Below are 27,349 nucleotides of genomic sequence, written 5' to 3' on the forward strand. Positions count from 1 at the left end.
AAAATTTACTCATTAGGTCCTAATTAGAATAACCTTTGTACTTGGGATGTGGAAAAATATACCATTGATTACAAGTATATTTCTGGAATAAAGAATTAATAATATTAATAATACACTGTTGTACTTGAAGGGTGATGTTATTACAGGGTAGGTGGCATTAGAATTGTAGTTTTCTATATGTTGCTCTGCATTAGTCAAATTGATCATCTGTCATCACTGAATCAGTGGGTATCCCCTTACAGGTGTTAGGGCTTCAGTCTCTGAATGCTAGAATATTGAGTGAGTTTCAACCAAAGAACATAGAAACTTTGATATTTTTGCCAATGTTCATTTTCATGTTTTTTTATAAAGAATATTTTATTCCAATATATAAGTAAGTAGTAATATTATGGTGCCTGGTGGGGTTAAAGCAATTGACCTGTGGTCTGTTTCTTTCCTGACTACCAGAAGAATATTCCTAGGAAAAGATGGCTTGTTTTTTTCTCCTTTTAAACATGCTGATAATCAAAACTTTTGGTAAATCAGATGAATATTTGCTCTGAGTAGAATCTTTTGATTATGGAATACTTTGAGCAGGATGGCTGGTTTAACATTACTCATGGTAAAAAAACCTACTGTGATTGATGTATGGGGCATATAGCTCTAAAGACTATCACATAAGTAATATGTCTTTGTTAAATAAAATAGAAATATTTATGATCAAAATATTCACCAATGTGTGAAGTAATCTGTTTACCTCACTTAAGTGATCTTATTTAGTCTGGGCTATTCTGTGAGAGGAAAGGACCTTGGGGAAAATGTCAGCACATCCCAGACCTCTCCCTGTTGTACCTATGCAGCTTCATTGCTTGTACTCTTGAACAATTACTAAAGCTTAGTCATTATCAGTAAAGATCTATGATTTGTAAGATTTAGCCATCTAAATTTGTATTAGTGTACTGCTTCTCTGCAATTTCCATTTGATATTTTACTTATATTTCAAGACCTATTTAAGAAATGTCAAAGAAATCTTCTGAACCTCATTATAGTCTGTAGAGATTCATCATTTTTCCAAAATCTTCCCAGACATTATTGTCTGCATGAACCATGTATAGCAGTTTAGATTGTTGACTTACTTTATTTAACTTTCTGAAAAAATTATTTAGCTTTTTAATATTTATCTTTTATTCCACATATAGGCTCTATGCTTTTTGAGAACTAGGACCATTTTGATGACAATATCTAGTAGAGATTCTTGTTTGTAATAGGTCCTAAAATATGGTTAGTGTGCTTCATATTAGCAAAATGAAAATCAAGAATAGCTTTTGATTACTTAGCAACCATTTTTCTATAATACCAATAGGTATGTACCATTTTGAAGTCTTAAAAAAAAGTTAGGGAAAAATCAACTGTTCTGAGAGTGTTTAAAATGTTATCAGACATTTTTTATTTTACCTTTCATATTATTGTAAATGAACTCTGAATTAATATTATTTGTTTGTTTTCTAGAGGGGCAGTTAAGACACATAAAAACTGGGGAACCATTTGTTTTTAATTACCGGGAAGATTTGCACAGATGGAACCAGAAAAGATATGAGGCTCTGGGAGAGGTATGTCACATATACTTTTACTTTGTTTTTTTCAATTTTAAATATTCAGAATAAAGGTTTTGGAAATATATTAGTTTGCACACTGTATAAAAAGTGATTTAAAAAGGTTTTTGTGTCTTTGTGTTTGGTCAATTTCACGTGGTTATGTTAGAAACATATCCTCAGTTTAAAAATTTCTGCTTTTGTACAAATATATCCTTCCCATAACCTTTACATTTTGTAGTGAATCATTGCATAGAAAAACAAATTCACGCCAGATTTTATTTTTATCCTTTTAAATGTTTTTAAGAGGTTTAATCTCCCACTGTGCCAGGAGAAATAAATATTCTTTTAAGTGTTTATTTATATGAAGAGAAATAAGTGAATCTAGCCTACTTGCCTTTGACTTAATAAGGAATTAGGCCTCATGAACATTGGATATCTCACATGGTATCATTGGTAGGAAGCTTTGAAAATGTCATTTGTCATTTGAATGCTTTGTTAAAGCTAAAACTTTTACATGTTCTTATTATAATGTCTTTAGTTTTTAAATGATGCATATGGAAACATTTGTTTAGTATGATAACTAGATAGCTAGTTTACTTTCTATATTCCATTTTGGCTTTTTGCTAAAGTAGTCAAAATGAATTGCTTGATTAAATAATAACAAAGAATATATGATAGCTTAAATAATAGCATAAAGAATTTATAATATGCTGGGAGACAATTCCCCTCATGTATTTTGCACTTCTGCATGTTTCTGAGAAAAGGCTTTATTAGCCTTTGTAATGGACTGTCTTTTTAAGAATATCTGTATAGGAAACGGGCTTCCAAGATAGAGATCATGTCTCTTTCCCAAACAGCCGGCAGATTTGTTTGCTATTCAATATAATAAAGATAGTGCTTCTCCCTTTCCCGACTAATGGCAAAAAATGGCAAGTTTGCCAATAGTTCCCTTATAAGATTGGGTTTGCTGTTGGAGGTTCATTAGCTGTGACAGTCCTACTATGTGCTCAGCATCCAAATGGACCTGTCCATATTGATTATTTGAAATTTGAGGGCCAAAAGAAACAGATGAACATATAAAATTCATGCTGCCTGTTGTCTCTTGATTATCAGTCTTTTGTTTGTGACCCAGGAGTTTGGTGTCTTCTGACAGCATTTGAAAGATTTTGCATGCTCAACCTGTTATCTTGTAGCAGTGTAAAATCTCACAAGAACCTAGACAGTTATTGACAGTGTTGTCTAGCATTTATAATTTGAATTTATTCAGTAACCATATGGTTTCTGTTTTATAAAATAATTATGTTATATACATATATGAATATACCACAGTGAATTTCACCTTTATGTATCTCTATAAAGCAACAGTAAAAAAACAATGAATTAATAGAAGAAAGACCCATAGAGTAGAGGAAGGATAACAAGGGAAGGTAGGAGGGGAGCCAACGGGGACGTACTAGGGATTGAAGTAGAGCAGTTTATATTCCATGCATATGTGATTATGCAAAATGAACCCCCAATATTACATTAATTATAATACACTAATAAAAACATTAAAAAGTTATAAAAAATCATGCCCAGTTCCACTCGAATTGTATGATGTAAACTGGTTATATTTTTATTATAGAATAATCTTTATATAATGGCCTTATAGAAGACCTAGTGTTTTTTATTTGTTTTTAAATGGAACTTATATTTTACTCCATTTCATGAGCTGTGTGTATCAACTCACTTGGACAAGTTGCTGTTTTCCAAACATACCTTTCCTTTTTCCACATCTATATATGTTTTTACTCAGAATCTGTATCCTTCAATATCATCTATGTCAAAACCCAGCTTGTATATATTGTTAGATCATCCAATATGTAAATAATTCCTTTCTCCTATGATTTCATACCTAATTCTTTGATTATACGGAGGGTATTATGGTTTGGATCTGAAGTGTCCCCCCAAAGCCCATGTGTGAGATGAAGCAAGAAGATTCAGAGGAGAAATGATTGGGTTGTGAGAGTCCTAACCCAATCAGTGAATTAATCCCCTGATAGAGATAAACTAAGTGGTAACTGAAGTGGTAGGGTGTGGCTGGAGGAGGTGGGAATTGGGGGCATGGCTTTGGGGTATATATTTGTATCTGGCAAGTAGAGTCTCTCCTTTCTGATCACCATGTGAGCTGCTTTCCTCTGCCACATTCTTCTGCTATGACGTTCAGCTTCACCTCAGGCCTTGAGGAATGGAGCCGGACTTCTGTGAACTAGGACCTCTGAAACCGTGAGCCCTTCCTTAAATAAACTTTTCCACCTCTACAGTTGTGCTGGTCAGGTCATTTAGTCACAACAGCGATAATAGGTGACTAAAACAGAGGGTCACAGATTTATTCTTGGTGAACCTTATTCCATGAGAATTAAAATAATTTTGAGTTTTCATTTTAATGATTATTTATAATCATTAAATATTAATATAGAATAGGCATATTCTATATTATTCTATATTCTATATTATCTACATTATCTCACATGTGCCTGCATTCAGATTTGTATTCATGATCAAATTGGCCCTATGTGATCACCCCAAATCACAGCATTTAACTTTTATTACAGTGTTTTTAGATCAATGTTTTATGAAGTTAGTGTTTCTTAGCTCAATAGACCCTTCTTCAGACCTTTTCTTCCCCAATGTATGGATTGAAAATAAACATAATTTTGACATAATAAAAGTCATGGGGGTGTGAGAGGGAAAGTCTTTCTGGTTATTACAGTATTTGTTCTATACCATCTTGCTTTTCATGTTCGATTTGGAGTATTTGTTCTATTGCTAATTTTGTTGTTGAAGGTTGTTTATTAATTAAATTTCATTTCTTGCATTTTAGGATTTGTATGACGTCTCATTATATACTAATAATGATAGTTTTTACTATAGTGAATTAGTTTGGAGTTATTTATGGTGTGATTTAACACATCTGTAAAACTGTCTTTTCATTCATGTTACTTAACTTTCATTTTTTGGGCCTTGTCTTCAAATTATATTTTACCTATTTACTCTTCTTCACTTATATCATGTTCTTTTATCTTATGTTACATTCTTTTTTCCCTTGTCACATCATACCTTCAGATTTTGTCTCTGCTATCTCCTCCTATAGGAAGCTTTTCCTCATTTCCATCTTTCTTTCTTAGTTTTATCCTATTCTCTTTTTCTTCTTAACTTGTCTTAATAGAAAAATGAACTTAAGGTGACTTTAGAGATGAATGCCACTGGAAAGATTTAAATTAGAATAAGAAAATACAATACTAAAGACATTGGTTTGCTAAATTTGCTTATGCTACTTGTCATTGCTTTCCTTTTCCCGACACTGACCCCTGAAATTTGGTATTAAACCCAGGTCCTCTTGAATTACATCCCAGGCTCCTTTTAAATTTAATTTTAGGATGGGATCTCACTAAGTTGCTTAGGCTGGCCTTGAGCTTGTGATCCTCCTTCCTTGGCTTCCCAAGTAACTAGGATTACAGGTGTACACCACCATGCCAGGCTTACAATATTGGTTTATATTAATTATGCAAAATAGTGATCTTCATTGTTCCATATTCAAACATGCATATAACATAAGTTGATGAATTTCATTCCCACTTCCCCTTTATTCTTCCTTCTCACCATTTACCATAATTATCTCCCTTCAATTTTAATGAGATCTACTTTTTTTCCTCTAGCTTCCATATATGAGAGAAGAAAATATAGTACTTATCTTTCTGAGTTTTCCTTATTTTATTTAATGTAAACTCTCTACTTCCATCCATTTTTCTGCACATGATGTAATTTCATTTATTTTCTTTATCCATTCATATGATGACAGATACCTACGCTAATTTCATAACTTGGCTATTGTGAATTGTGTTACTATAAAAATGGGTATGCATGTTTTGCTACAACATACTGACTGATTTTTTGGATAAATATTGAGTATTGGTATAGCTGGGTGATATGGTAGATCCATTCCTTGTCTTTTGAGAAATCTCCATAATTAATTTCAATAGTGATTATTACTAATTTATAGTCCTACCAGCAATGTATAAGTAGTCCTTTATTGTATATTCTTGCTAGCATTTATTATTATTTGTATTCCTTTGTAAAAATTTTTTATTTTTTCCAAATTTCTGTTGGTGCATTATAATTAAACATAATGGTGGGCATCATTGTTACATCTCCACTCACACATACAATAGATCAATATAATTTGGCCAATATCATTCCCCAGCATGTCTCTCCTTTCTCTCCATCCTTCCTCAGGTGCCTTTCTTCTACTCTCCTGGTCTTGCTTTCATTATTTATATTCTTCTTCTTCTTTTTTTTTTTTCCTTTTTAAGTATTGGGGATTGAACTCAGGGGCACTCAACCATTAAGTCATATCCCCAGCCTTTTTTTTCTTTAGAGACAGGGTCTCACTGAATTGCTTACCACCTTGCTGTTGCTGAGGCTGGCTTTGAAGCTGGCTTTGAAGCTGGCTTTGAACTTGTAATCCTCCTACCTCAGTCTCCTGAGCTGCTGGAATTACAGGTGTGGGATTATTATTTATATTCTTGATGATTGCCATCTGATGAAGTGAGATGGAATCTCAGTGTAGTTTTGATTTGCATTCCTGAGTGCTAAAGATGTTGAACAGTTTTTCATATATTTCTTGGCCATTTATATTTCTTATTTTGAGTGTTTCGTTCATTTCTATTTATTGATTGAATAATTCGTGGGGTTTTTTGTGTTTTTTATCTATTGTGATATTACTCCTTTGTTGAAAGAATAGCTGGTAAAGATTTTCTTCTATTCTGTCAGTTGTCTTTTCACTCTGTTAATTATTTCCTTTGCTATGCAGAATCTTTTTAATTTTATGCTATCCTATTTACTGATTCTTTCTCTTAACTTAGTTAATATGGCCATTTTAATAATATCTCTACCTATCCATGAACAGAGTCCTTTTTATCTTCTTTCTTTGATTTCTTTTTTCAGTGTTCTTTAATTTTCCTATAGAGACCTTTGACCTCTTTGGTTAGATTTATTCCAGTCCTTATATTTGTTGGATAATAAATGAAAGTGATAGAAGTTGATAAATTGTTAAATATAAATTCTGAATCTATATATTTTAGAAGAGTTTCTTAAATTTAGAAATTCAAACATAAAGATGCACATTTTATTATTGTAAGATAGGAAAACTATAATGTAACTTTCCTGTTTGTAAAGCCAAACAATTTTTAATTATTTTTATTTCAGTTCCCATTTAATATCTAGAAGTTTTGGACTATTAAAGCTTCATGGACTAAGATTATTTAATAAAATTAATATATATTTGACATTTTATTGGAAAATTTTTACCTTTATATTCAATCTTCAGTATAATTTGGAATTTCTTGTAGAACTCTCCAGTGTTCAAACAGACAAACTTTCATGTTTGAATTCTGAAAATATCTTAGTATTTTGTTACCAATAAGATTTCTAGTTCTAGTTCTTCTGAATATAGATGTACTGAAATGGTCCCCTCTCTTTATCAGTGGTCAAGGGGAGGAGTCAAAACATAATACAAATTTGAATTTTCTCCCTGAGTACATGCTTTAATATAAGCTTTTGATATGCTTAGTATTGAAGTTTTAAGGAACATTTTAACTTCAACTTGCAATCTGAAAGAAAACCCCATCTGTTTTTTTAGCCTTTTTCTACTTAATATCGAGTTTTGTCTTTAGCTGAGAGCTGCTATATTCACAGTTGCTGTTTTAGTTTATGTTTATTTGTCTCTTAAGAAGATTATTATAGCAGTCATTCAGCAGAAATTGTTTTTAAGACTTGTTCCTGAAATGCTCTATCATTTCCATGTAAATTAAACATCTTGTGTAAGTAAAATAAATTGAGATGTCAGTTTGATTTTAGAATGCCATGCCATATTACACAAAAGAATACAGTCATATTTCTATAGTCAAACAAATGCTTTTGCTAATGCATATATATTTCATACTATCTATGACTAAAAATACATCCCCTTACTAAGTTTGGATAATTTCTTTAAATTTGTCAGCTTAAGGAGGTGGGGAAATGGTGTTAAAGGGTAGTTTTCAAAAATAAAAGTCTTTAGTATACATGTATTAGAGTTGAATGGCAAACAATTATGTTTCTGTTAGACTCAGTCAGGATGAATGGAAGGTTACCATGCTAAGTAGTAAATGGGATGGTAGAAACAGCACATAACTTGTGAAATTTTCTCAACTTTCATGTCAAGACTGAATTTCTATTAAATTGAGAATTTAAAGTCCAGCACAAAGTTACAGGGTAGAATTTTGTTCTTTCCTGAGTTGATATACATCTTGGTAGCCTCTTTAAGAATTTAGGAAATTGTTGATGTGCTGAAGAAGAAAATAGCAGCAACTAGTTTGTAACATTGACACTTTATTAAGGAATAGGATCACATTCACAGAAACAACTAAGGGCATAATCCCCTCTCTGGATCTACATTAGTAATAAATCTAGTAAAATAATGAAAAATTACCAAAAATATTACATTTTTAAAAATGTACTTTATTAAAGAATGTGGGCAGTGGGGAACTTAGAGTTTTTTTCTGCTTTTATATTCTGATATTTAAAAGTAGGAATAGCTGAAAGTCAGGAACAATACAAATTATCATTATTTTTGTACTCAAATATTTGAATATAATACAACTATGTATACAGCTAATACTTTCAAAATGGGAAATTCATGCATCTTATATTATACTGGTCATCAGGCCAGTACATTCTTATTCTGTCTCAGTCACATCTTTGTGACTTCAGAGAAGTAATATAAGCATTCACTGTAAAAAAAAACTTATTTGTACTATTGTGGAGAAGAAGTGAGGTTGTACATGTGTTATCATTTTACATTCATTTAATGTGCTATGCAAATGTTAGAAGCATGGGGGAAAATAGTTAGAACTACATTGTTTAAAAATATTTCTAGTTAACCTTTATTATTGATATAAAAGTTTTAATTTCTTGTTTATCTCTGTCCGCTCTCTTCTGTGAGGAACAGAATTGGGTGGAGTTAGGGAAGCCATTTGCTTTCTGAACTAGCATATCATCAGACAGTAAGCCACTCCCACACAGGGTCACTTACTTCCTAGGCAATCTGGAACAGTTCATCATGGCTGCCAGTTTCCGGGAGTCAGGCCTTTGTATCCCATTGCTAAACCAAGTCTGATTCTGCTAGGTATGGATGGCTCCCCACAGACCTCTCACTGTGTTTTGAGTATTTGAGTCTACTACCAGGTGTGCAAAGCCCAGTACAAAGCAAGTGTCTGTTCCCATCATGCCTATTTTAGTCTTTTGATGGTCCAGTATAGCCTACTTATCACCTATGACCAGAGCTGTCACCCTAGAGAATTCACCTTGTACCTGTTTGGACACCGTCTTCCTTCTCGGTAGGTTGGAAAATCCTTGCCATTTTATGCCTCAGAGAATACAAGAGGAATATGCCTCTCCAGCTATCACTGCATGACTGAAGATCCCATGTGTCCACATTGTTTCTGGGCACAAGCGACTGCCTTGAGAGAGTATACTGATATTTACTTGTTAGTTCAAATCATCCTATGATTCTATAAGACAATTCTTTTGATGTGTCTCAACATATCCTACTTTATTGAGTCCCTTAAATTCCCATAGATTCATGCTTTATACTCATGGGACACAATCATGGGCTTTTGACATCGGCTCTTGCCTGCATTTCTTCATTGCTTTAGTAGTACAGTAGTCCTTTGCTATTTTCCTGACCATATTACTAAGCCATTTACTACCACCCATGAGTCAGGATAATGCAAACCATAGAGCTCCTATTTTCATCAACTTTTCTTTCACTGCAAGAATAACAGCATGCATTTAAGTTCACTGTGCTGATTTATTCTTCTTGATTTTTTTTCCCCATCAAATGGTCATAATGTTGCAGCTTTTTAAACAGTATGCTGCCTATTACTTTGGGACTGCCATTTGTAAACCATGCAGCTTTTTGGTTGTCAACTAGAAACTGCTAATAGAGGAATACTTATGTGGCTGTAGGATCTGATAGTTCCCTAGATGATTGCAAGATTGATCCTAAGGAAGAAGAGGCTATCCTGATTGTGAATATGATACATCTATAATTGTGTTCTTCTAGTAGATGGTAAGTACCAACTGCATGAATTCAAGCTTCAGACACTTCCAAAATTATATCTAAATGTGGATTATAAAACCTGAAATGTATTGATTGAACTGCTTTGGCCTTTTGTAATTTTATATAGCCTGACATTGTTCAGGCCTCTGTTTATGTATAGTCTTCTTTCACATACCTTTATGGATGGAGTTAGCATTATTTTCAGATGTAGAATATGTACCCGTTGTTAACCATGAGAGCCAAACCAAATGTTGTTTCTTGTTTAGTTTCCAAAGTAGGTGAGCATAGCCATTTTTTTTAACTACCTGTGGGATATCACCAGTGAGTTTTACCCAGGTTACTCCCTGGACTTTTTTTTTATTGTAAACAAATGGGATACATGTTGTTTCTCTGTTTGTACATGGAGTAAAGGCACACCATTTGTGTAATCATAAATTTACATAGGGTAATGTTGTTTGATTTATTCTGTTATTTTTTCCCTTCCACCCACCCCTCCCACCCCTCTTTTCCCTCTATACAGTCCTTCCTCCATTCTTGCCCGCTTCCCTAACACTAACCCTAACCCTAACCCTAACACTAACCCCTACCACCCCCCATTATGTGTCATCATCCGCTTATCAGCAAGATCATTCGTCCTTTAGTTTTTTGAGGTTGGCTTATCTCACTTAGCATGATAGTCTCCAATTTCATCCATTTGCCTGCAAATGCCATAATTTTATCATTCTTCATGGTGGAGTAATATTCCATTGTGTGTGTGTGTGTGTGTGTGTGTGTGTGTATGTATCACAGTTTCTTTATCCATTCATAAACAGAAGGACATCTAGGTTGGTTCCACAATCTGGCTATTCTGAATTGAGCAACTATGAACATTGATGTGGCTGTATCTCTGTAGTTTGCTGATTTTAAGTCCTTTGGGTATAGGCCAAGGTGTGGGATAGCTGGGTCAAATGGTGGTTCCATTCCAAGCTTTCTGAGGAATCTACATACTACTTTCCACAGTGGCTGCACTAATTTGCAGCCCCACCAGCAATGTAGGAGTGTACCTTTTTCCCCACATCCTCGCCAACACCTACTGTTGCTTGTGTTCTTGATAATCGCCATTCTAATTGGGGTGAGATGAAAACTTAGGGTAGTTTTGATTTGCATTTCTCCTACTACTAGAGATGTTGAACCTTTTTTCATATATCTGTTGATTGCTTGTACATCTTCTTCTGTGAAGTGTCTGTTCATATCCTTAGCCTATTTGTTGATTGGATTATTTGTATTCTTGGTGTAGAGTTTTTTGAGTTCTTTGTATATTCTGGAAATTAGTGCTCTATCTGAAGTATGGGAGGAAAAGATTTTCTCCCACTCTGTAGGCTCTCTCTTCACACTGCTGATAGTTTCCTTTGCTGAGAGAAAGCTATTTAGTTTGATTCTATCCCAGTTGTTGATTCTTGCTTTTATTTCTTGTGCTATGGAAGTCCTGTTAAGGAAGTCTGATCCTAAGCCAACAAGTTGAAGGTTTGGACCTACGTTTTCTTCTATAAGATGCAGGGTCTCTGGTCTGATTCCGAGGTCCTTGATCCATTTTGAGTTGAGTTTTGTGCAGGATGAGAGATAGGGGTTTAATTTCATTCTGTTGCATATAGTTTTCCAGTTTTCCCAGCACCATTTGTTGAGGAGGCTATCTTTTCTCCATTGCATATTTTTGGCCCCTTTGTCTAGTATGAGAAAATTGTATTTATTTGGGTTTGTGTCCGTGTCCTGTATTCTGTACCATTGATCTACCTGTCTATTTTGGTGCCAACACCATGCCGTTTTTGTTACTATTGCTGTGTAATAGAGTTGAAGATCTGCTTTGCTCTTTCTACTGAGGATTGCTTTAGCTATTCTGGGTTTTTTATTCTTCCAGATGAATTTCATAATTGCTTGCTCTATTTCTGTGAGGTACATCATTGGGATTTTAATTGGAATTGCATTGAATCTGTATAGCACTTTAGGTAGTATGGCCATTTTGACAATATTAATTCTGCCTATCCAAGAACATGGGAGATCTTTCCATCTTCTAGGGTTTTCTTTAATTTCTTTCTGTAGTGTTCTGTAGTTCTCATTGTAGAGGTCTTTCACCTGTTTTGTGAGATTGATTCCAAAGTATTTTATTTTTTTTGATGCTATTGTGAATGGGGTAGTTTTCCTAACTTCTCTTTCTGAAGATTCATCACTTATGTATAAAAATGCATTGGATTTATGAGCATTGATCTTGTAACCTGCTACTTTACTGAATACACTTATGAGTTCTAAGAGTTTTCTGGTAGAATTTCCAGGTTCCTCTAAATATATAATCATGTCATCAGCAAATAGGGGTAGTTTGAGTTCTTCTTTTCCTATTTGTATCCCTTTAATTTCTTTGGTCTGTCTAATTGCTCTAACTAGAATTTCAAGGAAAGTGTTGAATAGAAGTGGTGAAAGAGGGCATCCCTGCCTTGTTCCAGTTTTTAGGGGGAATGCTTTCAGTTTTTCACTATTTAGAATGATATTGGCCATGGGCTTAGCGTAGATGGCCTTTACAATGTTAAGGAATGTTCCCACTATGTTAAGGAATGTTTTGTAGTGTTTCGAGCATGAAGGGATCTTGTATTTTATCGAATGCTTTTTCTGCATCTATTGAAATAATCATGTGATTCTTAACTTTTAGTCTGTTGATATAGTGAATGACGTTTATTGATTTCCGGATGTTGAACCAACCTTGCATCCCTGGGATAAAACCCACTTGACCGTGATGCACTATCTTTTCATATATTTTTGTATGCAATTTGCTAAGATTTTGTTGAGAATTTTTGCGTTGATGTTCATTAAGGATAATGGTCTGAAATTTTCTTTCCTCGATGTGTCTCTGTCTGGTTTAGGTATCAGGGTGATATTGGCATCATAGAATGAGTGTGGGAGGGTTCCTCCTCTTCTATTTCATGGAATACTTTGAGGAGTATTGGAATGAGCTCTTGTTTAAAGGTTTTGTAGAACTCGGCTGAGAACCCATCTGGTCCTGGACTTTTCTTTGTTGGTAGGATTTTGATGACCTCTTCTATTTCACTGCTTGAAATCTATTTATTTAAGTTGTGTATGTCCTCCTCGTTCAGTTTAGGTAATTCGTAAGTCTCTAGAAACTTGTTGATGTCTTCAAGATTTTCTGTTTTGTTGGAATATATATTTTCAAAATAGCTTCTAATCATGTTTTTGTATTTCACTTGTGTCTGTAGTGATATTTACTTGTTCATTGTGAATTTTAGTAATTTGAGTTTTCTCTCTTTCTCTTTGTTAGTGTGGCTAAGGGTTTATCAATTTTGTTTATTCTTTCAAAGAACCAACTGGTTGTTTTGTTAATTTTTTTCAATTGTTTCTTTTGTTTCAATTTCATTGATTTCAACTTTGATTTTAACTATTTCCTTTCTTCTACTACTTTTGGTATTGGTCTGCTCTTCTTTTTCTAGGGCTTTGAGCTGTAGTGTTAAGTCGTTTATTTGTTGATTTCTACTTCTTTTGGTGAATGCACTCCATTAAATAAATCTTCCTCTAAGTTCTGCTTTCATAGTGTCACAGAGATTTTGATATGATGTGTCTTTGTTCTCGTTTACTTCTAAGAATTTTTTTATTTCCCTCCTGATGCCTTCTCTTATCCATTCATCATTCAATAGTGTATTATTTAATCTCCAGGTATTAGAGAAGTTTCTGTTTTTTATTGTCATTTTTTTCTAATTTCATTCGATTGTGATCTGATAGAATACAAGATAGTATCTCTATCTTCTTGTATTTGTTACCATTAGCTTTGTGGCATAAAATATGGTCTATTTTAGAGAATGATACAAGTGCTGCTGAGAAGAAAGTGTATACGTTCTTTGTTGGATGGTATATTCTCTATATGTCCGTTACGTCTAAATTGTTGATTGTGTTATTGAGATTTATGGTTTCTTTATTCAGTTTTTGTTTTGAAGATCTATCCAGTGGTGAGAGAGGTGTGTTAAAATCGCCTAGTATTATTGTGTTGTGGTCTATTTGATTTCTGGAATTGAGAAGGATTTGTTTGATGTGCATGGATGAGCCAATGTTCGGGGCATAGATATTTATGATTGTTATGTCTTGCTGATTTATGCTTCCGTTAAGCAGTATGTAATATGCTTCTTTATCCCTTCTGACTAGTTTTGGCTTGAAGTCCACATTATCTGAAATGAGGATGGATAGTGCAGCTTTTTTGCTGTGTCCGTGTGCATGGTATATTTTTTCCCATCCTTTCACCTTTAGTCTATGGGTATCTCTTTCTATGAGATGAGTCTCTTGCAGGCAGCGTATTGTTGGATTTTTCTTTTTAATCCATTCTGCCAGTGTATGTCTTTTGATTGATGAGTTCAGACCATTAACATTCAGGGTTATTATTGAGATATGATTTGTATTCCCAGTCATTGGACTCATTTTTGTTTTTTGACATGATTTGGTTTCTCCTTTATTTGGCTATTTCTTTAGGCTCGTTCCTCCCATTGCTGATTTGCATCGTTGTGTTTTATCTCTTCCTCAAGGAATATTTTGCTGAGAATGTTCTGTAATGCTGGCTTTCTTTTTGTAAATTCTTTTAGCTTTTGTTTATCATGGAAGGATTTTATTTCATCGTCAAATCTGAAAGTAAGTTTTGCTGTGTGTAAGATTCTTGGTTGGCATCCGTTTTCTTTCAGGGCTTGGTAAATGTTCCAGGCCCTTTTAACTTTTAGGGTCTGTGTTGAAAAATCTGCTGATATTCTTATTGGTTTTCCCCTGAATGTAATTTGATTCTTTTCTCTCATAGCCTTTAAAATTCTGTCTTTATTTTGTATGTTAGGTATTTTCATAATAATGTGACTTGGTGTGGGTCTGTTGTAGTTTTGTATATTTGGAGGCCTGTAAGCCTCCTGTACCTGATTTTCCATTTCATTCTTCAGATTTGGGAAATTTACTGATATTATTAGTTCATTGAATAGGTGGTTCATTCCTTTGGTTTGTTTCTCTGTGCCTTCCTCAGTTCCAATCTTTCTTAAATTTGGCCTTTTCATGATATCCCATAATTCTTGTAGATTCTGTTCATGATTTCTTGCCATTTTCTCTGTTTGGTCAACTTTATTTTCAAGACTAAATATTTTGTCATCAATGTGTGAGGTTCTGTCTTCCAGGTGTTCTATCCTATTGGTTATGCTTTCTATGGAGTTTTTAATTTGTCTTATTGTTTCCTTCATTTCAAGGATTTCTGTTTGTTTTTTTTTTCAGTATCTCTATCTCTTTATTGAAATGATCTTTTTCTTCCCGCATTTGCTCTTTTAACGGTTGATTGGTGCGATCATTTAATGCCTGCATTTGCTCTTTCATCTCATCCTTCAATGCCTGCATTTGCTCTTTCATCTCCTCGTTTGCTTCCCTTATTGTTTCAATTGTGTACATTCTGATCTTCCTTTCTGACGTTTCTTCTGTTGTGCCATAATTGGGTTTTATTGATATAGTATCTAGGTTTGTTTGTGCATTTTCTTCCCTTGTTTTCTCATACTGGTCAGATATCGGTGGGAATCTGAGATATTGTAGATTTCCTCTGTTGGCTTATAGTGTCCCTGTAGATTTCCATTATATCACCTCCCAGCCTTCAGTAGCCTGAAGTGTTAGAGGAACTTGATAATGGAGTGCTTCCGTAGAAAGCTGCCCCTAGCCCTCTACTAGGTCCAGGGCGGGAGGCTTGTTCTGCGTGGAAATCCTCTCACTGGGCGATCCTGTTCCTAGAAGCTGGCTATAGACAGGGTGTGCCCCCGCCTGAAGGAGCCAGGCTGCTCAGTGAAAACCTCTCCCTGTCCTGCCTTGGTCCGAGAAGCTGCCTGCGGGCCATGGCCCCCTGCTGGGTCCGGGGCTTGGGGTTGGCTCTGTGTGGAAAAGATGTCACTGGGTGGGCCCTCTCCACGAAGCTGGCCGTGGATCGCGCCTTCCGCTGGAGGGAGCACGGCTGCTTGGGGAATTCTCTCGCTGCCCTGCCCTGGTCTGAGAAGCTGTCTATTGGCCGGGGCCCGCTGGTGGGTTCAGGGCTTGGGGTTGGCTCTGTGCGGAAAAGCTCTCATTGGGGGTCCTGCTCCTAGAAGTTGGCTGTGGATTTCACCTGCCGCGGGAGAGAGCTTGGGTGCTTGGGGAAGACTCACTGCCCTGCTGTTTTCCGAGAAGCTGCCCACTGACTGGGCCTGGCACCTGGGCCAATATTCACCCGGTGGGAGAGACTCACCCCATGGCTCTATGTTGGTCCGAGTCTCTCAATACCTCCCCTTCTTGAATCCTGAGTTCTGGAGTGATGGGAGATGCAGTCACCGTCTAGTCCACCATCTTGGATCTCTCCTCCCTGGACTTTTGCCAGCCACCTCTGTTGGTTGGTCATGTCCACTGTATTTAAATCAGTCTTGGTTTATTCTTCAGTTTCCAATATTATAAAACCATTAATAACAGTAGATTGTTATATTAGAGATGTGCACCAAGTTCAGATCTCCCGCTTCAAATTGTTACAGTAAGCTGGTGACAACAACAATTAGCAACACAACAATTGTTAATTGGATCCTTCCCACATGAGGGAAATGGTGTTTGACTCCTTTCTGGTAGATAAAAAAAGCTACTAATTGTCCTGTTCCTTAGATATGTCATATATTGTGTGTGTTCTTTTTTTCCTATAAAAAAACAAAGTACAAGATAAGAAGAGGAAGAAGAAAGAAAAGAAAAAGGCATTTTTGCAAGATGAGTCATTGAGTACCAGCCTTCATTTGTGTACTGGTCTATTTTATAATGTTAGGTATGGAAAATATTCCCCATTAAGTGTAACATTCATCCCAATAATAAATTAAGGTAGGGGAGGCACAGTCACTTCACATGATACCTGTTCATGCATTCTATTCTTATTCCATCTTTTATCTTAATCCTATCAGCTCTAGCATTCCAATATCTTACCTATCTAAATGAATGTCCTGAAAATATTTTGAAAGTACAGCACCCTGGACTCCTAATTTGTCTCAAAGTTTTCTTCTCTATACCCGAGGCTCTTTTACATATATATATATATATGCATATTGCCTTTAAAATACTGCTGAAAGTTGGAGTAAGGGACTTTTATCATCCCATCAGTCTTTGTCCTGGTTAAGCTGTCATACCATGATGTCTAGTGAAGTAGGGATACACTCTTCAGTATTATCTTTGCCTTCTGGCTTCTTATAGTCTTCCAAACTGGGCTTAAGAGATTGCATTTGTTTAGAGCTCTTAAGTTCTGGGGAACTGGCAGGAATTTTAATTGATCTACCAACCCTTGATAATGCTACATTAAAATCCTTGTGTTAACCCCATCCAGTCTTCTCTCCATCCCATTCTTTAATATACATTTAATAACTTCACCCATACCTAGTTCCTAGTGCCGTCTATTTTATCCTCCCTTCCAGCTGCTAAGAGAATCATCCTGCTTTTCTTAGTATTTGTAAAACCCATAAAGAGAAGCTGAAATAGTAAATGTGAAGTGACTTTGCAGACCATTTCCTGATTTAGTAATAGGTTTACTTTGAAGATTCAAGATAAATAAAAGAGCTTCCTTTATTTACACCCTTTCTTATTATCTGGGTAGCTTGTAATAAATATCCTGGGTAACATAAAGTCAATCTAGCATGGCTTGCATTTAAAGATATCTGCTGTTTCATCTGGGATATTTCATTTGACATGCAAAGAAGGGACAAGACAATTTCCCTTTTCAGAACAAACAAAGATTAACCAGACTTTATATACTAACTTTAACCTTAAGCAGTCTGTTATACAAGTACCTCATGATGATCAGATTATTGCATGTTTAGATTATTGATAACTATTTATGATTGTTTAATTGGATAATGCTTAGTTGTATAATGTACATTGCTCAATTGTATATGTTCCTGAATTAATGCAAACACGCTCTTCCAATATAGGCTGTCAAACCCATGGACACAGCTCCTAAATGAACCACTTTTCTAATGCTTTTAATCATAGTTCCTAAGGAAGCTAGTGGTATCAGTTTACATATTGAGATGTCTCCTTCACATGATGGTTTTGTTCCTTTACTGCCTGGACTATCTTCTTGGTGACTACAGATCATACAGTTGCTATCTGTCATTCCAGTTCAGTTGCTTTCTTCATTTGGGAGGAGATCTGAGGGAGTAGCTGCTGTAACTTAGAATAGTTTCTTTCCCCCTATCGATTTTAATTAATAATAGCTCTAATAATTGTTCCTTTCCAATAATTATTTTTCACAGCAGCAAGTTGAAAAGTAATAATCTACAGTTATGATGCAACTATGAGAGAAAACAAGCTAAAAAACAAAACAAAATAAAACCTACTTTCCTAGATGAGTAGCAATATGAGTAAAGTGCTTCTTAATTTTTTTAAAATTTTTATTCATTGTATACAAATGGGGTACAACTATAGTTTCTCTGATTGTACATGAAGTAGAGTTGCATTGTGTAATCATACATGTGCATAGAGTAATGTTTGTCTTATTCGTTATCTTTCTTTCCCACCACCACCTTCCTATCCCTCCTTTTTTCTATATACAATTCGTCCTTCCTCCATTCTTGCCTCCCCACTACCCCCTGTTATGTTTCATCATCCACTTATCAGAGAGATCATTCAGCCTTTGGGTTTTGGGATTGGGTTATCTCATTTAGCATGATATTCTCCAAATGCATCCATTTACCTGCACATGCCATAATTTTATCATTCTTTGTGACTGAGTAATATTCCATTGTGTGTATATGTATATATATACACACACACAGTTTCTTTATCCATTCATCTATTGAAGGGCATCTAGGCTGGTTCCACAATGTAGATATTGTGAATTGAACAGCTATGAACTTTGATGTGACTGCATCACTGTAGTATGCTGATTTTAAGTCCTTTGGGTATAGGCCAAGAGTGGGATAGCTGGGTTAAATGGTGGTTCCATTCCATATTTTCTAAGGAATCTCCACACCACTTTCCAGAGTGCCTGAACTAATTTGGAATCCCACCAGCAATGTATGAGTGTGCCTTTCCCCCCACATCCTCGCCAACACCTATTGTTGCTTGTATTCTTGATAATCGCCATTCTAATTAGGGTGAGATGAAATCTTAGGGTAGTTTTGATTTGCATTTCTCTTATTACTAGAGATGTTGAACATTTTGTCATGTATCTGTGGACTACTTGTAGATCTTCTGTGAAGTGTCTGTATATTTCCTTAGCCCATTTATTGATTGGGTCATTTGAATTCTTGGTGTAAGGTTTTAAGTTCTTTATAAATTCTGGAGATTAGTGCTTTATCTGAAACGTATGTGGCAAAGATTTTCTCCCACTCTGTAAGCTTTCTCTTCACATTGTTGATTGTTTCCTTTGCTGAGAAAAAGCTTTTTAGTTTGAATCTATTCCAATTATTGATTCCTGCTTTTACTTCTTGTGCTTTGGGAGTCATGTTAAGGAAGTCTGGTACTAAACTGACATGATGAATGTTTGGACCTACTTTTTATTCTATTAGGTGCAAGGTCTTTGGTCTAATTCCTAGGTCTTTGATCCATTTTGAGTTTTGTGCAGGGTGAAAGATAGGGGTTTAATTTCATTTTGCTGCACATGGATTTCCAGTTTTCCCAACACCATTTGATGAAGAGGCTATTTTTTCTCCATTGTATGTTTTTGGCACCTTTGTCTAGTATGAGATAACTGTATTTATGTGGGTTTGTCTCTCTCTTCTCTAGTCTGTACTATTGCTCTACCTGTCTTTTGGTGCCAATACCATGCCATTTTTGTTACTTTTGCTCCGTAGTATAGTTGATACTACTGCTTTGTTCTTCTTGTGAAGGATTTCTTTAGCTATTCTGGGTCTCTTATTCTTCCAAATGAATTTCATGATTGCTTGCTCTCTCTTTATGAGGTACATCATTGAGATTTTAATTGAAATTGCATTAAATTTGTATAGCACTTTTGGTAGTATGGCCATTTTGACAATATTAATTCTGACTATCCAAGAACATGGGAGATCTTTCCATCTTCTAAGGTCTTCTTTAATTTCTTTCTTTACTGTTCTGTAGTTCTCATTGTAGAGGTCTTTCATCTCTTTTGTTAGATTGATTCCCAAGTATTTTTTTTGAGGCTATTGTGAATGGGGTAGAACAAAAATGGATTAGATTTATGAGCATTGATTTTATATCCTGCTTCTTTACTGAATTCATTGATGAGTTCTAGAAGTTTTCTGGTGGAATTTTTCAGCTCCTCTAAATATATAATCATGTCATTAGCAAATAGGGGTAGTTTGAGTTCTTCTTTTCCTATTTGTATCCCTTTAATTTCTTTGGTCTGTCTAATTGCTCTGACTAGAATTTCAAGGAAGGTGTTGAATAGAAGTGGTGAAAGAGGGCATCCCTGCCTTGTTCCAGTTTTTAGGGGAAATGCTTTCAGTTTTTCTCCATTTAAAATGATGTTGGCTGAGTGCTTATCATAGATAGCCCTTAAAATGTCGAGGAATGCTTCTATTATCTCTATTTTTTTTTTTCTAGTGTTTTGAGCATGAAGGGATGCTGTGTTTTATTGAAAGCTTTTTCTGGATCTGTTGAAATAATCCTGTGATTCTTAACTTTAAGTCTGTTGATGTGATGAATTACATTTATTGATTTGTGGATGTTGAACCAACCTTACATCCCTTTGATAAAACCCACTTGATCTTGGTGCACTATCTTTCTAATATGTTTTTGTATGCAATTTGCTAAAATTTTGTCAAGGATTTTTGCATCTATATTCACTAGGGATATTGGTCTGAAATTTTCTTTCCTCGATGTATGTTTGTCTGTTTTTCGTATCAGGGTGATATTAGCTTCATAGAATGAGTTTGGAAGGGTTCGCTCCTCCTCTATTTCATGGAATATTTTGAGGAGTGTTGGAATGAACTCTTCTTTGAAGGTCTTGTACAACTTTGCTGAGAATCCATCTCTTCCCGGACTTTTCTTTGTTGTTAGGCTTTTGATGACTTCTTCTGTTTTATTGCTTGAAATTGATCTATTTAAATTGTGTTTGTCCCCCAGATTCAGTTTAGGGGAATCATGTCTCTAGAAACCTAAACCTGTTGATGTCTTTGAGATTTTCTGTTTTGTTGAGTATAGATTTTCAACATAGCTTCTAATTATGTTTTGTATTTCAATAGTGTCTGTCATAATATTTCCTTTTTCATCACAAAGTTTAGTAAATTGAGTTTTCTCTCTCCTTGTCTTCGTTAGTGTAGCTAAGGGTTTATCAATTTTGTTTATTTTTTCAAAGAACCAACTCGTTGTTTTGTCAGTTTTTTTAATTGTTTCTTTTGTTTCAATTTCATTGATTTCAGCTCTGATTTTAATTACTTTTGTCTTGTACTAGTTTTGGTGTTGGTCTGCTCTTCTTTTTCTAGGGCTTTGAGGATAATGTTAGGTCATTTATTTATTGACTTTTCCTTCTTTTATTGAAAGCACTCCATGCAGTGAATTTTCCTCTTAGCACTGCTTTCATAGTGTCCCAGAGATTTTGATGTGTTGTATATTTGTTCTCCTTTACCTCTAAGAATTTTTTTTTTATTTTCCCCCGATGTCTTCTGTTATCTGTGCATCATTCAGTAGTGTACTATTTAATATCCAGGTGTTGGAGTAATTTTTGTTTTTTATTTTTCATTGATTTCTAATTTCATTCCATTATGACCTGATAGAACACAAGGTGGTGGCTTTATCTTTTTGTATTTGCTAACATTAGCTTTGTGGCATAACATATGGTCTGTTTTAGAGAAGGATCCATGTGCTGCTGAGAAGAAAGTGTATTTGCTCATTGATGGATGGAATATTTTATATATGTCCATTAAGTCTAAATTATCAATTGTGTTATTGAGATCTATGGTTTCTTTGTTCAGTTTTTGTTTGTAAGATCTGTCCAATGGTGAGAGAGGTGTATTAAAGTCACCTAGTACTATTGTGTTGTGGTCTGTTAGGTTCCTGGAATTGAGAAGGATTTATTTGACATACATGGATGCACCATTGTTTGGGGCATAGATATTTATGTTTGTTATGTCTTGCTGATTTGTGCTTCCCTTAAGTACTATGAAATGTCCTTCTTTATCCCTTCTAACTAATTTTGGCTTGAAGTCTGCTTTATCTGATATGAGGATGAATGCCCCTCCTATTTTATTGAGTCCGTGTGCATGGTATGTTTTGTCCCATCCTTTCACCTTTAGTCTGTTGGTATCTTTTTCTATGAGATAAGTCTCATAAAGGCAGCATATTGTTGGGTCTTTCTTTTTAATCCAGTTTGCCAGTCTGTGTCTTTTGATTGATGAGTTCAAGTCATTAACATTCAGGGTTATTATTGAGATATGATTTGTATTCCAGGTCATTTTGGCTTATTTTTGGTTTTTAACTTGACTTGGTTTCTCCTTTGTTTGGCTATTCCTTTAGGCTAGTTCCTCCCTATGCTGACTTACATTGTTGTTTTTCATTTCTTCCTCATGAAATATTTTGCTGAGAATGTTCTGTAGTGCCAGCTTTCTATTTGTGAATTCTTTTAGCTTTTGTTTATCGTGGAAGGATTTTATTTCGTCGTCAAATGTGAAAATAAATAAGTTTTGCTGAGTATAAGATTCTTGGTTGGCATCCATTTTCTTTCAGAAATGTTGTTCCAGGCCCTTTTAACTTTTAGGGTCTGTGTTGAAAAATCTGCTGATATCTGTATTGGTTTCCCCCTGAATATAATTTGATTCTTTTCTCTCTCAGCCTTTAAAATTCTATCTTTATTTTGTATGTTAGGTATTTTCATTATAATTTTGCCTTGGTGTGGATCTATTGTAATTTTGTATATTTGGTGGCCTGTAAGCCTCTTGTATTTGATTTTCCATTTCATTCTTCAGATTTGGGAAATTTTCTGATATTTTTTCATTGAATAGATTGTTCATTCCTTTTGTTTGTATCCCTGTGCCTTCCTCAATCCCAGTTATTCTTAAATTTGGTTTTTCATGATATCCTTTAGTTCTTGTAGATTCCATTCATGATTTCTTACCATCTCTGTTTGGTCAACTTTGTTTTCAAGATTAAATATTTTTGTCTTTGATGTTTGAGGTTCTGTTTTCCAATTTATCTAACCTCTTGATTATGCTTGCTATTGAGCTTCTAATTTGTTTTATTGTTTCCTTCATTTCAAATATTTGTTTGTTTTTTTTTATTCAGAACCTTTCTCTCTTTGTTGAAATGATCTTTTGCTTCCTGCATTTGCTCTTTTAAATGTTGATTGAAGCAATCGTTAATTGCCTGCATTTGCTCTCTTACATTATCGTTTGCTTCTCTGACCATTTTAATTATGTACATTCTGAACTCCCTTTCTGACATTTCTTCTGTCATGCTGTTATTGTATTTTATTGATGTAGCATCTAGGTTTGTTTGGGACACTTTCTTCCCTTGTTTTCTCATATTGTTCATGTATCTTCCCTTCTAGCAGTGCAAATCTGAGGTATTACAGTTTCTCCTCTATAGACTTACAGTGTCCCTCAGTTTTCCAAAACCTCACCTTGAAGTGAGAGATCAATATTAGCAGCACATCATACAAACAGTATGCATCTTTAACTCAAATAGTTCCTTTTAAGATATTAACCTTGTCTTAATAAACAGAGATTATGAGTTTGATTATTTTCTACTGCTTAGCCAATAGGTTTGCAATAAGGACTGCAATTTCTAATGGTGGACAAAGAGGATGGGGAGGGGTGTAGGATATAACTTTAATGAGATAAGAAGTGAGTCTTTAGAGGTACTATGTCATAGGAGTAGTCAGTGCGGAATTAAAATACATTGTTGTTAGCATGAGAAAAGGGAGAAAGAGTCTCTGAAGAAACAGATAAGAGGAAAATAGAGAGGGTGAGAAAAATATTAATAAAAGAAAAGTAGGAATAATAGCAGGTATAATAGGAATAATCATAATATTACTACTAATAAAAATCTACAATAAAACTATACTGTACTCTTTGAACCTCCTAGTCTTCAAGAGCCTGATGCCTGGGAGGAACTTGATAAGGCAGTATACCAAGAAGGGTGCTATCTCTGGGATGGTGGCCTCCGGGTGGGGTATAATCCATGCTAGTGGGCAGAGGCACCCCCACGTGTTGATAGATGGTCAACTGCAGCATGGGTGTTAGACCTTGGGCTGGAGCCAGACTGGGCTGGGACTGGTGTCTCTGGGCTAGATCTCGCCTGCACGGTAACCTCCTAATTTTGTTGATAAAGATTAGCAGGTATTGCAGTTAATGGTTTTTAAAAATAGTGATACCTTCCTTTAGATAATTTTGAAAAATTACCATCCTGTTTTTGACTTGTAGAAATGTAGAATGATAGAAAAATATATATTTTTTTCTGATGAACTTGGTTAGTGGGGTAGGAGAGCAAATAAGATTTTAAAAAGATGACCCTAAAAAAGAAGAAAATAGAATAAGTAAGGTCAAATGGGAAGTTGTTGTTAGTCAGTGAGAGCAAGATCAAAGTGTGAATTGATTAAAAATAAGCAGATAGTTTATTATAAAACCAAACCTATCGAGTAATTAGGCATAAACAGGTATATCACTGTGTGTGTGTGTGTGTGTGTGTGTGAGATTTTTAATGACTTACCAATGAAAGACTTTCTACGAGTTTTTCAATTTCTGTTTACATCTTAGTGAGGGAACATATTTCAAGTAGGCAACTAAATTCTTTAAAAAATTTCACAAAATGTATGTAATTTTAACATAACAAACACTCACAAAGCACTTAACATGCTATCTTTAATCTCTAAGTGTGGAGAAGTGGATATTTATGCAGGTTGAGGCCTGTATCTGTGTTCTGTTGCTAAGTGTGGAGAAGTGGATACCCATTTATGCAGGTTGAGGCCTGTATCTGTGTTCTGTATGCATTACACATTTGGGCAACTGACAAGACAATACCATGCTTGTTAGCAAATGGTTCCTGAGAAGTGACAGGTACCTATCCTACAGGAGCAAAATAGATACCTAAGATCACCACGCTAGCTTAGGCCAAATCTCTTGGAAATCTTTCATAATTATTGGGAAATTAATTGACTACTTTAGTTGAAAATTATTTAGAAGTAACCAGTTTATTGGAACACATTTTTTTCAGTAATCTGCTGTTACAGTTAGTGACACTGTGAACATTGCCTCTTGTTTTCTGAGGCATTTTCTGTGCCATCTTTTCATCCACTATGCTCCTTTCCCTGTCACACAAACTTCACCCTGTATCTGCTTTAAAACCCCTGGTAGAACCTTTATGTTTTATTTTCAAGTGATTACCTTTATTGAAAACAGTAGTGTGATTTCCTGGCATTTCTTTCTTGGATTAGGTGCTTTTTTGAAATAATTGCCATTTGATATGAGACATAGTGTTTTATGAGCAGCAATTTTATTAAACATGCCAAAAGTATTTTATGAAAGTCTATAGTCCTTTAATATAGTTATGTAATGGAATTCTATTGACTAATTTCTAGTTTTTATTTTTCAAATTGTGCATTCAGTTTTATAGAATGTTAGATTTCATATGGCTTTTCACACATACTTAAAAACAGAATCTGAAGAAAGATAAAAAAAAAAAAGAATATTTGATCAGTGTTACTCCCAGTGTATCCCCCAGTATACCTTCCTCCTTCCCCCATACCTTTCTTCTGTCCCAGGCGTCACCCTTATACTTTCAGGGTGTCCTTTTTTTTTTTTTTTTTTTTTTTCCTTCTAGTTTCCACATCTGAAGGAAAAGATATAATACTTATCTCTCTAAGTACTATTTTGCTCAAAATTATGGTATCTGGTTCCATCCTTTTCCTGAAAATGGTATAATTTGATTTTTCTTTATGACTGAATAAAACTGCATAATGTATAATATACCACATTTCCTGTATTCACTCATTCATCAACAGACACCTACGCTCATTCCATAATGTATTGTGCTTTGTGTTGTGATAAATATGGGTATGCATGTTTCTCTAAAGTATTCTTACTTTAATTCTTTTGGATAAAAACCAGGGAGTGGCTGGAGTAAGATGAAATTTCAGTATAGTTTGGATTTGCATTTCCCTCATGTCTAAAGATGCTGAACATTTTCTCATCTAATTGTTGGCTATTTGTATTTCTTCTTACATCTGTTTAATGCATTTGTTCTCTTATTTATTGTGTTATTCCAGTTTTTAGTGTTAAGTTTTTGAGTTCTTTATGTATTTTGGATATTAATCCTTTGTTGGAAGAGTAGCTGGCAAAGATTTTCTCCCATTTTGTAGGTTATCTCTTCTCTCATTTTCTTTGCTATGCAGACACTTTTAATTTTATGCTATCCCATTTATTGATTCTTCTTTCTCTTATTTCCTCAGCTATATGGACCTATTTATGCCTGTGCTTATATGTTAGAGTGTTTCCCCTGTGTATTCTTTTAAAAATTTCAGTTTCTGGTCTTTTTCTGGGGGGATGCGCACCGGGGATTGAACTCAGGAACACTCAACCACTGAGCCACATCCTCAGCCTTATTTTGTATTTTATTTGGAGACAGGGTCTCATTGATTTGCTTAGCACCTCGCTGGTTGCTGAGGCTGGCTTTGAACTTGTGATTCTCCTGCTTCAACCTCCCAGGCTAGTGGGATTACAGGTATGGGCTGCTGCACCAGGCTGAAGTTTCTGATCTTATTTTTAGGTTTCTGACCTTTTTGAGGTCACTTTTGTATAGAGTGAGATTAAGTATCTACTTTCTTTTCTTTCTTTCTTTGGCTCATTTTAGTTAAACATGGCAGTAGAATCTATTTTCACATGATTATAAAAGCATGGAATATATGTTGTTGTAATTCATTCCCTGGTACTTTTCCTTCCCCTCTCCTCTCCCTATTCCCTTTTTCACTTCTATTTTTCTTTCTGTTATTTTTCCATAGCTATTTTTTAAAAAATTAATTTCTTCTGGATGTATATGATGTTGAAATTTACTGTGGCATATTCAAAGAACCCAAAACACGTTATTCCAGAAGAACAAATAACCCAGTCAATAAATGGGCAAAGGAACTGATCAGAAGAAGAAATATCAATGGTCAAAAATTACATGAAAAAATGTTCAACATCTCTAGAAATTAGAGAAATGGAAATTAAAACCACACTTAGATTCTATCTCACTGCACTCACAATGGCAATTATCAACAACACAAGTTACAGTAAATGTTGGCAAGGATGTGGGGAAAAAGGTACACTCATATATTGTTGGTTGGACTGCAAATTGGTATGAAAATTCCTTAGAAAACTGAGAATGGAAACACCATTTGACCCAGTTATCCCACTCCTCAGTATATTCATAGAGGTACATAGGAAAGTTACATCAGATTCATTCCACTCTCTTTCCTTTTCCCATCTTCCATTCCTTCCCTTTATTCCCCTTCGTCTACTCCATTGAACTTCTCTCACCACCACCTCCCCTGCTTGTTGGGGGTTAACTTCCACATAGTAGAGAAAACATTTGGCTTTGGGGGATTGGATTTTTCACTTAGGATGGTAGTCTCCAGATCTATCCATTTACTGACAAATGTTATAAAGTCATTCTTTATTCTTCTTTATGTCTGAGTAATACCCCA

At 35.0% G+C, this 27,349-nt stretch overlaps 1 protein-coding gene across 7 annotated transcripts in view; it reads left to right on the forward strand.

Moving 5' to 3' along the window:
* Positions 1–27,349, forward strand: part of ARB2A (ARB2 cotranscriptional regulator A) — a 530,196-nt gene that overhangs the window by 78,002 nt on the left and 424,845 nt on the right. For all 7 annotated transcript variants that reach the window (XM_079146019.1, XM_079146024.1, XM_079146020.1 and 4 more), the window contains one exon: positions 1,489–1,589. In XM_079146019.1, the coding sequence (XP_079002145.1) occupies positions 1,489–1,589 (101 nt within the window). The remainder of the gene's footprint in view (positions 1–1,488; positions 1,590–27,349) is intronic.

Source organism: Sciurus vulgaris, assembly GCF_902686455.1.
Source record: "Sciurus vulgaris genome assembly, chromosome: 6".
NCBI classification, from domain to species: Eukaryota; Metazoa; Chordata; class Mammalia; order Rodentia; family Sciuridae; genus Sciurus; species Sciurus vulgaris.